Source organism: Neomonachus schauinslandi, chromosome 3 (genome assembly GCF_002201575.2).
Source record: "Neomonachus schauinslandi chromosome 3, ASM220157v2, whole genome shotgun sequence".
Lineage (NCBI taxonomy): Eukaryota > Metazoa > Chordata > Mammalia > Carnivora > Phocidae > Neomonachus > Neomonachus schauinslandi.
Window position 1 is genome coordinate 87,839,540 of NC_058405.1, and position 13,826 is coordinate 87,853,365.

Below are 13,826 nucleotides of genomic sequence, written 5' to 3' on the forward strand. Positions count from 1 at the left end.
CAGGATGGACAGAAAACCCTTCCCTGGCTCCTTTTTCTTTTCCAAAGTAGTGATTCTCATGAGAAACACGATTCACACTTCACATTTTGCTTTGAATATCTCACCTGATTCCCATAGCTATCAACAATGTATTTTTAATTTCCATTTATGAGAGAATAAAGCAGCCTCAAAGGGTCAACCAGTTTATGGTGGTGAGAGACTGTTCTCCAATCCAGTCCTTCTGATGTCTCGCCCTTCCTGAGGTTTCAGTGGAAACAAGTGTCTTCAGTCTTAGAAATTATCCTTATGGGGTGCCTGGGTGGCTTATTCATTAAGCATCTGCCTTCAGCTCAGGTCATGATCCCAGGGTCCTGGGATCGAGCCCTGCATCGGGCTCCCTGCTCGGTGGGAAGCCTGCTTCTCCCTCTCCCATTCCCCCTGCTTGTGTTCCCTCTCTCGCTGTGTCTCTCTCTGTCAAATAAATGAATAAAATCTTAAAAAAAAAAAGAAATTATCCTTATGGAGAATTCTAAACAAGGTTTAAACTAAGACAAGACAAACAGATCTTCTGACTCCCAGCAGCTCCCTTCTCAGCCCTTTATACCATGATGCTTATTCCTCACTTCACATGATAGGGGAGGCTCTAAGCATGAAACAGAATAACTGGTAGAAAATGGAGAAATTCCTCAGTTTCTACACTTATTTCCACTTTTATTTTATTTTATTTTATTTTATTTTATTTTATTATGTTATGTTGGTCACCATACAATACATCATTAATTTTTGAAGTGGTGATCCACGATTCATTGTTTTCGTATAACACCCAGTGCTCCATGTAGTACATGCCCTCCTTAATACCATCACTGGGCTAATCCATCTCCCAAACCCCCTCCCCTCTAAAACCCTCAGTTTGTTTCTCGGAGTCCATAGTCTCTCATGGTTCATCTCTCCCTCCAATTTCCCCCCTTTCATTTTTCCCTTCCTTCTCCTAATGTCCTCCATGCTATTCCTTATGTTCCACAAATAAGTGAAACCATATGGCAATTGACTTTCTCTGCTTGACTTTTTTCACTTAGCATAATCCCCTCCAGTCCCATCCACGTTGATGTAAAAGTTGGGTATTCATCTTTTCTGATGGCTGAGTAATATTCCATTGTATATATAGACCACATCTTCTTTATCCATTCATCTGTTGAAGGGCACTATACTTTCCGGGATCATTTCTATAGTTTATTTCCACTTATAACTAGAAAAGGAAGTAAGAGTTGATTGATGTCACTGGAAATGGGGACAAAATGGATTATATATAGCCCTCTGCTCAGCAAAATTTTGCAACTACCATTCAAAAAGAGAGTCAATTTAGTACAAAACCAACAGGAACTAGAATAGTCACACACACGCACACACACACACACACACACACAGCATTTTCACACCTAATCTGTTTTTAGTACAAAGCCATTTTTAAAAACCTTAAAATAAACCCTATAGGGAATAGGTTTCTTAGGAATGTGCCTTCCCCCAGATTTAGTCAAGGCCCTAAAAAGCTACAAGCACATTGTCACAAATGACTGGGAGGTTACCTTGAATTACTAGCTGCATCATTAATTATTAAATATTTGGTGCCTGTGTAAGCAAAGGTTCAATATTTTTCAGGGACAAAACTACCTAGACATAGTAATGAGAAAGGCAGAGACACTGTCCCATAAATATTTAACATTATATAGTATGGGTAAGAGTGATAACAATATTCACAAACTTGCACACAGCATTCAGGAGGGATTCCTGCACCTCCATGCACAGAGTTGTTATCATCCATTTATAACAGGACCTGTGGCTGGGCAGGGATTTCCGAGGCTGGTGAGGATGTTGGCTGGAAGCCTGGGCATCATCCTTCTGCTACTGGGCAGGTGTAATAGGACTCAGGTGTTTCAGGCCAGCCCTGGCCAGAGCTCCCATACTTTTACCTGCGTATTTATTTAGGCAATAAGGAGCTTCTTGGGGTAAAAGAAAGTGGGAACCTGATCAAACACCCTGTGGGTTTCAAAACTGATAAAAACCTGTTGGAAAACCTGAACTGGCCCTACTAAGGCCAATTTTCAGAGAAGACCAAAGGGGATCATAAGAGGAGACTCATGAAAGGGAGGGGAGAATCGGGATCTGATTCAGATCCAGTCATAACTGAGGCTGCCTCAAGAGTAATGTCAGGGTGACAGTGGCTCTCTTGGTTTGGGTTCCCCAGAAGTCAATTACAAGGCATGGATTTGAGTGTACGTAGTTTATTTGGGAATTAACCCCAGGAAGTTGGGTTAGGTAGATGGAGCTGAGACAGGGAAGGAAGGAGAGCAATCCTTGGCACATCAGCAAGCCAGCCTTCCTATGGATGAGCTTCATCCCATCAGTGCAGGATGCAATTTGGGGTTCAATTTCAAGTGTTGTCATAATATATATTATACATATACACATACATATATCCCAACTTAGTCAAGTATTGCTTGAAACTCATGGCAGGCAGAAAGAGAGCCCTCAAGTAGAGTAGGGAAGGTGTAGTTGTTGGGGTTGAAAGTGGTTATGTTGGGGGATAGCCTCAAGGTTCCCCGCTGGTCTTCCTTAGCAGATGGATCCATCCCCCAACTGTGGGTGCAGGCTGACAACTAGAAATGTCTGTCCTCTTCTCCAGAGATTTACCCTTAGCCAAACAGAAGCATGCTTGCCCAGGAAGCTGTCACTTCCTGGTTCTCATCTCAGCCAGTGGTGGACTGCTACAAAGTTCCAAAAGTCAATCCCATTGTCTCAAGACATGGCTGATATTTATGGTGGAATATGTGGTCCTGAACCTCCTCTTGGCCTCGGAAGGAAGCTGGGCCTCAGTTGAGACCACATTTTTTGCTAGCTTTCCCCCTGCCTTCCCGCACAACCTATCTCTAGAAATCACTCCCCTGCAAATAATTTAAATCGGAAGTCCCATGTCAGCTGAGCTTCTAAGATGTCCTTGTACTGAAAGTGGTGAGGTCCAGGAGATATGGGATCCAACAGCCCTTTCTATAGTATGTATACTTGTTCACACACCTGTGTGTCTCTGTTTATCGGAGATAGCTGTGTCATTCTCTGAAGGGTTCTGATGCTCATTACTCAGATAGTTCAGCTGTGATGTCCTACAGTGAGTACTTCCCTTGTGAAGAGTGGAGCCATTAAGGCCTTCATTGATCAGAAAAGTATATCAGGCTGCACATTTCACAGTTCAGAAGTTATACAGGAAGTGAGGGAAATCAGCAGGAGGGCATTGGGGCTTAGAAAATCTGGAGGTCAGTCCCAAGGTGGATATCTCACATTTATGCCCCTTGCAGGCCAAGGATTGATTCACATACACATAAAAAGACCCAGGTGAGAAGGTCATGTATATAAAACTAGAAAAGACTGCAGATGGGCGCCTGGGTGGCTCAGTTGGTTAAGCGACTGCCTTCGGCTCAGGTCATGATCCTGGAGTCCTGGGATCGAGTCCCACGTCGGGCTCCCTGCTCAGCAGGGAGTCTGCCTCTCTCTCTCTGACCCTCCTCCCTCTCAGGCTCTCTATCTCATTCTTTCTCTCAAATAAATAAATAGAATCTTAAAAAAAAAAAAAAAGACTGCAGAACTATACTGTTCAATGTGGTAGCTACTAACCACATATAGCTCTTTAAATTTAAATTAGCTTGACTTAAATTTTCAGTTCTTAAGTAGCCCTAGCCACATTTCAAAGGTCATGTGTACCTCATGGGTACCTTATTAGATAGCACAGCTAAAAAATATTCCATCCTTGCAGAAACTTCTATTGGCTAGCACTGCTCTAGAATTTCTCTTATAAAATGCTGGAAGCTGAGTTCTATTTAATTTGTCAGATCAATACAATTTAACTCTACACATTGGCTGCTCAGGCCTGGGGGGGGGTGCTTTTAGTGGATTATTTATTCCTCATTTAATGGATATATAATTATTGAGTTCCATCCATGAGTAAAGCAGTATAAAAGATTGAGGAGCAAGATAAGACACTTCCTATTTTTAGGCATATAGAGAAAAGAAATGAGTCTCCCAAGATTTTTGAAGGGAAAATGGAGCAGTGGAATTGAAAGTCATTTAAACCTGCAGATCTCATATTGTTGGCATTACCACTTAAAACTTTTCTCTCATGAGCAGCATACTTTTTGCACAACTCATATACTGCATTTACCTTGGTTTCCTGGGGCAGTTTTGTTCGAAAGACAGTGCCTAGTCTCGGTCTGGTGCATGAGTTGAAAGAGTCACTTTTGACTCCATGACTTTGGGCAAGTAATTTCTCTATTTCTATAAAAATAATATAGTTAAGTGTCCACTCTAGCAAGAATCAAGGATCAAGATAATATTTGTCTACTCATAGGTTTTACGACTATGGCCACAAAATGGTTAAATACAAGTGTGTTTAACTGTTACTTCAAAAGCTTCATTTTGGGTTCCAAAAATTAACTCTGGCATCAGTTCAACTCATTAGGAAGTTACTCCTTTGACTGGAAGATGTGTAACATAACCCATCAAAATGGTAGGAGATCTAGCTCAAGACAGAGCGAGAGAGAGGAGAGAGAAGAAAAATTGTTATTCTCTTACTCCATACCAGATTATTAGCCTAAAGCCAGTCAAGGTAATTCCATCACCCTTGACTGTGATTGGGTCCAGCAGTGGACATATGACCCAATTATGGCTAGTTGGACAGAGGAATACTGCTGGTGATGTGAAAGCTGAGTGGTTGGGCAGGCTTGGGTCCTGGAAGTGTCTCACAGCTCTATGTCATGGTTCTCAAATCTGAGCACATCAGAATCAGTGGTTCTTAGGTTCTTAGGTCCCACTGCCAGAATTCCTGGTCCAGCAGGTCTGGGATAAGTCCAGACAATCTACATTTTTGTTAACAAATTCTGAGGTGATATTCAGCATGCTGCTGTCTAAAGAATTGAATTTGATGGCTTAAAAGCAAACATTAGGAGTCCATGCTTTCTGTTTCCCAGAATGTTGTTGAGTCTGTCTGAGATGTTGGGTGGGCATATTAGCTGGAGAAGGATGTGGACTCTGAGGATGGCATTGTTGAACTGAATCCACCATCTCTGGAGCCTGTGCTCACTGAGGACTTCCTTTGATGTAGAGTAATAAATTTTATTTTTATTCCTTTAGAAAAAAGTAGAATAAAACACCAGATACAGAAAAACCTCACAAACCGAATACTTAGCTTAATAAGCTATTCCAGGGTGAACACCTTTGCGACTACCGTGCTGTTCAAGAAATAGAAGTATGGACACCTCTCAATTTCCATGCACCTAGCTTCAATCATTTAATATTTTTCACGCTACTGAGTTTTTTTTTTTCCCCAAGCTGGTGAGTTTTCTGTTATTTGCATACAAATTTACCCTACCAGAGATATCTTAGGGATAATACCGATTGCTCTGAATACTTTTGTGGAAGGGATTGATTAGAAGCAAGTACATAGCAAAACAAATGACATGTCTCTTATAAAATCTGGATTTTTACCAAACATTTACATTGATTAGCAAAATAAAGTCCAGACACAAGTAAGTGATTGCACAGACAAGTCTAACTAAGAGAAGTGTAGTTTGAGACACTTGAAAGGGGCCTCCAAGGAAGGGACCACCACAGGATATTGAGCATCCAAACTGGAATCCTGGAGAAACAAGAAATGCTTGTTTATATTAACTCCTGTTTTCTGGTTTCTTGGAGTTGGTTATTTGTTATCATTTTCACTCCATATGGTGGATTCAATAATCCTTAGCTCATCTTTTTAATGGCATTTCCACAATGTCTTAAGTGAAAGATTTCTAGATAGATTTTAAACAAAGGAATTGAGTAGACCCTACCTAACTACTCCAGGTTAGACAAAGCAAAAGTATCCACCGTACAATATGCTATTCAAATACAATTTATTTCCACCTGGGTGTGGCCTTCATTGAAAATACAGGTAAACTGTCAATCACTAGACAAATATATGTCATTAATTACACTGCCCTTAGTTGCATTACCATATTTTTTAAGTTACAACGCTTTAAGTTAAATGCAGTGAACTGGCAAACTGAAGATCTTGTCTCTTAGCGAAGTATTAGTGGTATCAGATAGGTGATTGCTTGAGTTAGCATTTTACAGAGTGCTACTTAGAAATAACCTCAGCTTGGCATTTCAAAGGAAGTGACCAGCTACCAGAAGAAAAAGTAAAGGGTCAGTTACATGGGTTTATTTATCACTCTCATTTTGCCGAATGTTGATGTTTAGAAGCTCTGAATTATGTTATTAGTAAGCAAAAGTGTTCATGATTCCTTCTTCCACTCTTAACATCATTGTGTTTTGCAGTTATCCTGGCTGAAGAGAGATAGGGTCATCACATTGGATTTGTCTACATTGAGACAGGGTCCCAAGGCTCCTATTAAATAGCAGAAGATTTCGGGGGCACTTGGGTGGCTCAGTCGTTAAGCGTCTGCCTTTGGCTCAGGTCATGATCCCAGGGTCCTGGGATTGAGCCCCACGTTGGGCTCCCTGCTCCGCAGGAGTCCTGCTTCTCCCTCTCTCATTCCCCCTGCTTGTGTTCCCTCTCTTGCTATATCTCTCTCTGTCAAATAAATGAATAAAATCTTAAAAAAAAAAAAGTTAAATAGCAGAAGATTTCTATTCTGTATCTCTCAATGATCTATTGCTGTCCTAGTCAAAGAGATTTAGGGCATTGTTTAAATATCTAGGTCAAGGTTAGTTTTGCCCACAGGTTTATTAGGCCATAGTATGATTTCAGGGGCATGGAGGCGGCACAGGTGTCCATATCTCTCTTTCTTCTTTGATGCCTGAAAACCCAGTCTTTGTGGTTAAAATACTGGTAATACCACTTGAAATGCCTAAATGACCTGAAAGGGGTGACTGTTATGTCATTCCCACCTCTCCTCAGATTAAGATCTCAGATCAATGTGAATAAAGATATTAGTTAACCTGGGGTAGACAGAATTAGATTCAATTCCAAATAATTAGCTGTGTATCCTTAGGTCAGTGACTTGACCTCTCTGAATTTATTTCCTCATCCTTAAAAATGTGAATGATACCAACTCAGAGTACCGATATAAAGACACAAATAGAGCTTAAGTTTCTACTTCTTGGTTTCGAGCATGGTTTCTTATCCATAATAACTTAGATAACTTTGATTTCCTCTCATCCCCCTGGCACCCACCTCTGAGATCCAGAGCTGAAAAAGGCACAGAGGTTAAGGATTGAAGGAGGAGAAGATCGAATTGGACTGTGTTAATGCAACTGTGGCTAAAGCTCAGGTTCTGACCAGAAGTTTGGGGGCAGAGGCTGAGATTCTGCATTTCTAACAAGCTCCCAGGTGATGCCTGAAGATCCACACAGAGTCCACACTTTGAGTAGCGAGGAGAGCAGAAGGCCACAAAGGAAAGCACAGAACTTGACGCTGGTCATGCTGGGGGTGTGGGAGAGTGAGGGCAAGATAAAAGAAAGGAAAAGAGCTGAAAACAAGGAAAGAACCCTCCGGGTGGAGAAGAGGAAATGCAGTGACAGAATTCTGCACGTCTCACTGTCTTTTTAAACAGATTAAGTGATATCCATATCATGTCTGGGTCGATCAATTCAAATGGTAGACTGGTGCTGTCATTTCCAAGCAGGCATCATGGTGCTGTGTGTGACATTGGATCCTCAGGATTGCCACCTAGCTATCTGGAACAAGTCCCCAGATAGCCGATATCATGGCAATTGCGAGAACCCTGATGCCTGAATTGTTCCAAATCCACTTCTCCTTATAGAAAGACCAGTGACACCAAACTGAAAACCAACTTCCAAAGACCTTCAGGGGTCCTTAGCTTTTTGCAACCAGTGCTGCCCAAGGAGAAAATAAAAAGCGTGCATGGAATCTGTGCCAAATGGGGGCAACTGTTTTGAGCCTCTTCACTTGTCCACGAGCCCAGGAAGCTAAAAAGGCCTTGACATAAAAAATCAGATTCTCCATGGCAACAAAATTGCCATGCCAGAAACATACAGTCTCAACTTACACAGGCAGACATCTCAAAAATATATCAAGTGAGGAAGAGAGACTAAAATTTCAAAGAACAAATGGTAAAAGTAATTGTTTGCAAAACGGTGTATGGGGGAAGAGGGGGTGGGGAAAGAAAAACACAAACCTCTCCTTTCACGGGGCCAGAGACGTCTATTCTTATTTGCCCTTTAGTCATATAAAGTAACTTAAATCCTTCCCCTCCCTTTGGATCAGGTCTAACCCACAGTTCGGTGGCTTCAGGCTGTGCCACCAGCTCTGCACTTCCTGCTGACAGTAAGTGCTTCTCCAGCCCAGCTTACTTTATTTTATTTTATTTTATTTTATTTTAATTTTTTTATTGTCAGCCCAGCTTACTTTAAAGCCCAGATCAAAAGCTTTCTTGCCACAAAACAAATCACATTTGACAAAGTCAGATCCCTCCTAAGCCACAATTATATAGATTGATTTGGTAACCTAAGTTAATAGTGATCTGACTCCCTGTTTAATGTATTTTGTCGCGTTTTTTAAAAAGTAATTAGGTCTCTCTTTTTTGCTTTTTATTTCTTTGTGTGTGGATGAGAAAGGGTTGAAGGATGTGTGGAGGGAGAGAACAAAAATTCTATTTGGCAAATCCCTCTCTGAGATGAGATAGCAGTGTGAACACTATTACAGCGGGCGCTAACCACCCAATCTCCCTCCCAGTTTGGTGGGTTGCCCAGACTTTGGATCCCACAGCAGTACCTCAGGGCAAAGGTTGTTTCCAAGGGTGTGTTTTTTTGTTTTGTTTTGTTTTGTTTTCTCAGAAATATTACTTTGTCACCAACAGAACTCATGACATTTGCTTTACTCAGGGTCTGAGGATGCTCATCAGCGCACATTACCTATAGTCTTCTTTTCAACTTTTGAATTGATCTCTGCTTCTGACATGACAAACTTACCAGCGGGGCAGCCTTTCTTCCTGTGTATAGGTCAGAGATGTGCATGCTTGAGTTCTGAGCACATACGAGAGGTAAAGTGGTCCTTCGTTACCTATGTTCCATGTATGCCAAAGGTGTATATGGTTGCCAGGAGTGAGCAGTTTTAAATGGTGCTCAGGACTTGCACACAAGTTCCTCTTTGGGAAATAGCTCAAAGGTGAATAGATACAAGGATGCTGTTGAGCACATTCCATATGAGGGAGGCATAGTTTCGTGGAAGTCAAGATTTTACAACTTGGATTTCATCTTGGGTGGCATACCAGGAAGTTTCTTTATAAACATATAGAAGTCTGAATGGGGTAGAGTAGAAGGAATTCATGAAATACTGTGATAAGTGAATGAATGAAGTGAATGAATGAATGAATGAGTGAATGAACGAATGGAGTATGTTACGAAAAAAAATATCCAGAACTTGGAGCACCTGGGTGGCTCAGTCGGTTAAAAATCTGTCTTCCACTCAGGTCATGATCTTGGGGTCCTGGGTCTGGCTCTCTGCTCAGCAGGGAGTCTGCTTCTTCCTCTCCCGTCACCCACTCCCCCACACTCATGCTTTTTTCTCTCTCCAATAATAAATAAAATCTTTAAAAAATGAATGAATGAATGAATGAATGAATGAATAAATTTATTAATTAATAAAATACTATATGGAGAATATATATATATATATCCAACCCTGTATACATCCACCTCTTTATATATGACTCTGTGTGTATATATATATAACTATATGCATATATATTGGCTTTCTATCCATCCTACTATATATATATGTGTGCACATTATTTATATTGCATATATAAAAATAATAATATCAATATTATCACTAACAACAAATGTTAGCTATTAATTACTTATATGCTAATTTACACTATCCATGTAAACTCTTTACAAATAGTATTTGTGCCTATTTTTACCAACAATGCGCTGCAGTTCTAACAGAGTGCCTAGCACATAGTAGGTGCTCAATAAACATTAATAGAAGAATTTCTTATTTATGAATTCATTCAACCTAGCAGTTTGGAACTCTTGTTGCATTTTAGAATCACCTGGAAAGCTTGTATTTTCTTTACTTCATCAATATCCACCCTTGGGCCCCATTTCAGACAATTAATTCAGAATATCTGAGGTACGAGCTCAGGCAGTGTTACTTACAAAGCTGTCCAGGTGATTCAAACGTACAGCTCTTGGATGAGAACCAGTGATCGAACCTCTCCTTGAGGCTATGTTAAATTCCCCCTGAGGGCAATGGTTGGACCCAGGGAGTGAAGGGGAGGCTGCCAGCCCTGGCAGTTGTGCTAGAGGCTGAGTTCCAGGCCAATGTATCTCAACTTTCTGAGACTGCATCTCCTGCATGGGCTTCCTGATTAAGACTCTAGTTGGGAGAAGAAAGAGAGGTCAACATTCTCTCTGCAAGGACAACTCATGCTGTCCTTGGGCTCAGGCACACAGATTCTCTAGTGAGCAGGACAATTATAATGAATCGGAGCAGGGACATCTGTGCTCTGTCAATATCTGATCACTAGGGGACAAACTGACATATGATCAGACTCAGAGCCTCCCCAGAAACTGCCCAGGTGCTACTAGGCAGTGATGACTTTCCGTCCCTGTACAGTTGGATGGGACTGGGACAAACTCTGGCCCTGGATGACCCATTGGAAACCCATATTAAAATCTTCCAACCTGTGTTTCTTCCTGAAGTGGCAAGTGAACCTCACTGTGCCAGTCCAGCTCTCTACCCTGCAGTGAGAAGTATCTTTTGAATGTGAAATTCTCCCTCAGTCTGCACACAACGTGTCAAGGCAGGCATTACTTATGCACTTTACAGATAAAGAACTAAGGTCAAGAGGAGGTTGACGATTTGTAGACAATCACAGAGCTGGCAAGTAAATGCCATAGACAGCATTCGAACCCTGACCAATTTGTTTCCAAGTCTCTTTCTAATATAGCCCTTTTTAACCCATGTTAGTGAACCAATTTGCTCATGGGGTGGTTAGGAGCAAAACTTGGTTTTGAATGACTTGGATTTGAATCAAAGCATCTCCCCTTCCTAACTGTGTGGTTTTAAGCAAGTTACACAACTTTTCTGAGCCTTAGCGACCCTATCTGAAATTAAAAAGTAATACTACTCATAGTATCTTTCTGAAGAAAAATATCTTAATATAGGTGAAATGCTTTATAAAATTCTTGGCCCAGGGTATTCAGCAAAAAGATAGTGTTAGTACACAATTGTTATTAATATTTTCCTGCTGGGTCTTTGATTGGTTATTCTTTTTCCTTTAGAATAGCATTCTTTTTTTAAAACTTATGTTTTATTTAAATTCAATTTAATTAACATGTAGTATATTATTAGCTTCAGGGGTAGAATTTAGTGATTCATCAGTGGCATATAACACCCAGTGCTCATTACATCACGTGCCCTCCTTAATGTCCATCACCCAGTTACTCCATCCCCACATCCAACTCCCCTTCAGCAACCCTCAGTTTGTTTCCTTATTTAAGAGTCTCTTACAGCATTCTTAAACTCCTTTCTTAACACAACCATACAACTTGTTAACTTAAATTACTGATCCCATTATAACAGAATACCTGTGAAATGTAGTACAAAACAAATACCAAATGTACAGACAAAAATTCCAAATCACTCTCATGAATAATGAAAATTCAAAATTATAAATTAAAATGTCAACAAGTAGGTGGCTCCGTGGCGCAATGGATAGCGCATTGGACTTCTAAAATGTCAACAAGTTAGAAAAATAAAATGTTGACAAGTTAAATCATTCTGCACTTTATATCCATAACACAATGACCGGTTATAGCTTATTCCAGAATGCAAAGATGGGCCAATATTGGAAAACTTACTAATATGATGGGCCTCATATTATCAATGAGAAGATATAGTCAGGGATAATTAATATGAACTCTTAACAGATCAGTATACCTCTTGAAGTTGCATATACATTTTTTTTTTCTCAACTTGAAAAAAAGTTATAATGTTCACTAGATATAAAAACATACAAATATAATCAGATGTTAATAATCTTCAAAAAGTAAAAAAATAAATTTTAACAATCTTTAAAAAGTAAAAAATTCAATTATACAACTATATATATATATGTGTGTGTGTATATATGTATATATATATATATAATAAAATTCAACCAAATCTGACTAAAAATATATCTATCTAGATACCCGACATTATATTTGTTAAAGACATTTCACATAAGAAATCAGTTAAGTGTTGTCTGCTCTTACTTCCATCATATGTTGTAAAGATACACACCCAACATTTAACCACAGCTATCTCTAGCTGGTAGGCTTACACATTATTTGCATTTTCTTACTTTTACTTAGTAGTACTATATATTTTTAAAATTAGCAACATTTATTTTATTGTAAAACTCGAAGTTATTGAAGGGAATATATCAGTAGATTTAATTCATGTTTATTATAAACATGCTACTGTAATAATATATTTTGTGAGCTATTTATGTTAGATACATGAAATACAAAAAGAAAGCAATTTAAAAAAAACCTTAATTTCACAAAGGCTTCTCAGAATAATCAGAGAAGAATAGTATGGGTTGGGGAGATAAGAACCGGCATACTTTGATATCCATTATGCACAGGGAAACATGGTTTAATTCCATTTTAACCCTCTCTTCCCATTCTTCTTCTGAACAGTGCTCTTGGACATGATCCCAGTGAATGGAAGCGCTCTCTTTCTTCCATTTCCCCGCACTGTGCTTTATTCAGCGCTCTCCTTTGGAGTTTTGTCACCTTACTCACCAACTCTTCGGTTGAGTTGAGCTGGGCTGTGAGCACCCGTGAGGTCTGAGGAACTGGAAAAAGCCATTGGAGAGAGCAGGGATGCTAACGGGTCATCACAGTTGTCTATAACGATAAGAGAGAAAGAAAACAAATTCTATTAGCAAGAGATAGCCCGTAAAGAGAGGAATCATGGCATTAGCCACCATCATTTTTTAACTACTGCTCTGAACAAGGCCAGTACCACTTGTTTCCATGTGCTATTTCACTTACTCCTCACAGTCCTGAAAGACAGGTATAAATTTCTTTCACAATTGGAGACACTGACGTTCAGAGATGTTAAGAAGGGTATCCAAGGTCACAACACTAGAAAATGGTGTAGCCAGAAATCTCACTGATTTGTTTATCATCTGCTCCTTTAATCAATCACTTGAACAAAGCTTCAAGTTATTGAGCTAATTCTAGAAGGAGGGAGACTGTTGAAGGGAGGATATAATAGTTTACATGCTCTCCCATCTTCAGTCCCTGAGGACTCCTGCCATAGGTATATCTAGATGGATAGAATGGTTTAGAATGTCTCACTCCCAGTCGTGTGAAAATCTTTGGAAATTGAAAGACTAATTCTAATAATTAATTTCTATTCCACAAAGTAAAGGAGAATAGTCCCCGATCTTGTACAATATTGAATCTGATATTTACTTCAGAAGCAGCCCTTCTAGCCTTTCCTAATGTAACAGGTAGGGTCTTTAAGGTTTCTTTGATGCTGTCTAAATGTGGAACAGGATGGGGTCATGGGGAGAGATGTGGTCTTGACAACATTGACCTGTTCCTCCAGACTGACCATGCGATCTCATGCACAGGAGCCTGCTCTTCATATAGCAAACTGGTCATCTAAATGTTCTGAAACCATTCATTTGTTTGCATCTTACACTAAATGGCACACTCTTTGTGGGACTTCAGCAAATAATCTGATACATAATAAGCCTTCAATAAAGGTTTGTTGAAAGAAATGGATGGGGAAGGAAGGAAGGAAGGAAGGAAGGAAGGAAGGAAGGAAGGAAGGA

The 13,826-nt window shown here is 39.9% G+C and overlaps 1 protein-coding gene across 2 annotated transcripts in view; it reads right to left on the minus strand.

Annotated features, from left to right (window-relative positions):
* Positions 1-13,826, minus strand: part of CNTNAP5 (contactin associated protein family member 5) — an 820,459-nt gene that overhangs the window by 628,801 nt on the left and 177,832 nt on the right. For both annotated transcript variants that reach the window (XM_021695826.1, XM_044913255.1), the window contains exon 2: positions 12,784-12,888. In XM_021695826.1, the coding sequence (XP_021551501.1) occupies positions 12,784-12,888 (105 nt within the window). The remainder of the gene's footprint in view (positions 1-12,783; positions 12,889-13,826) is intronic.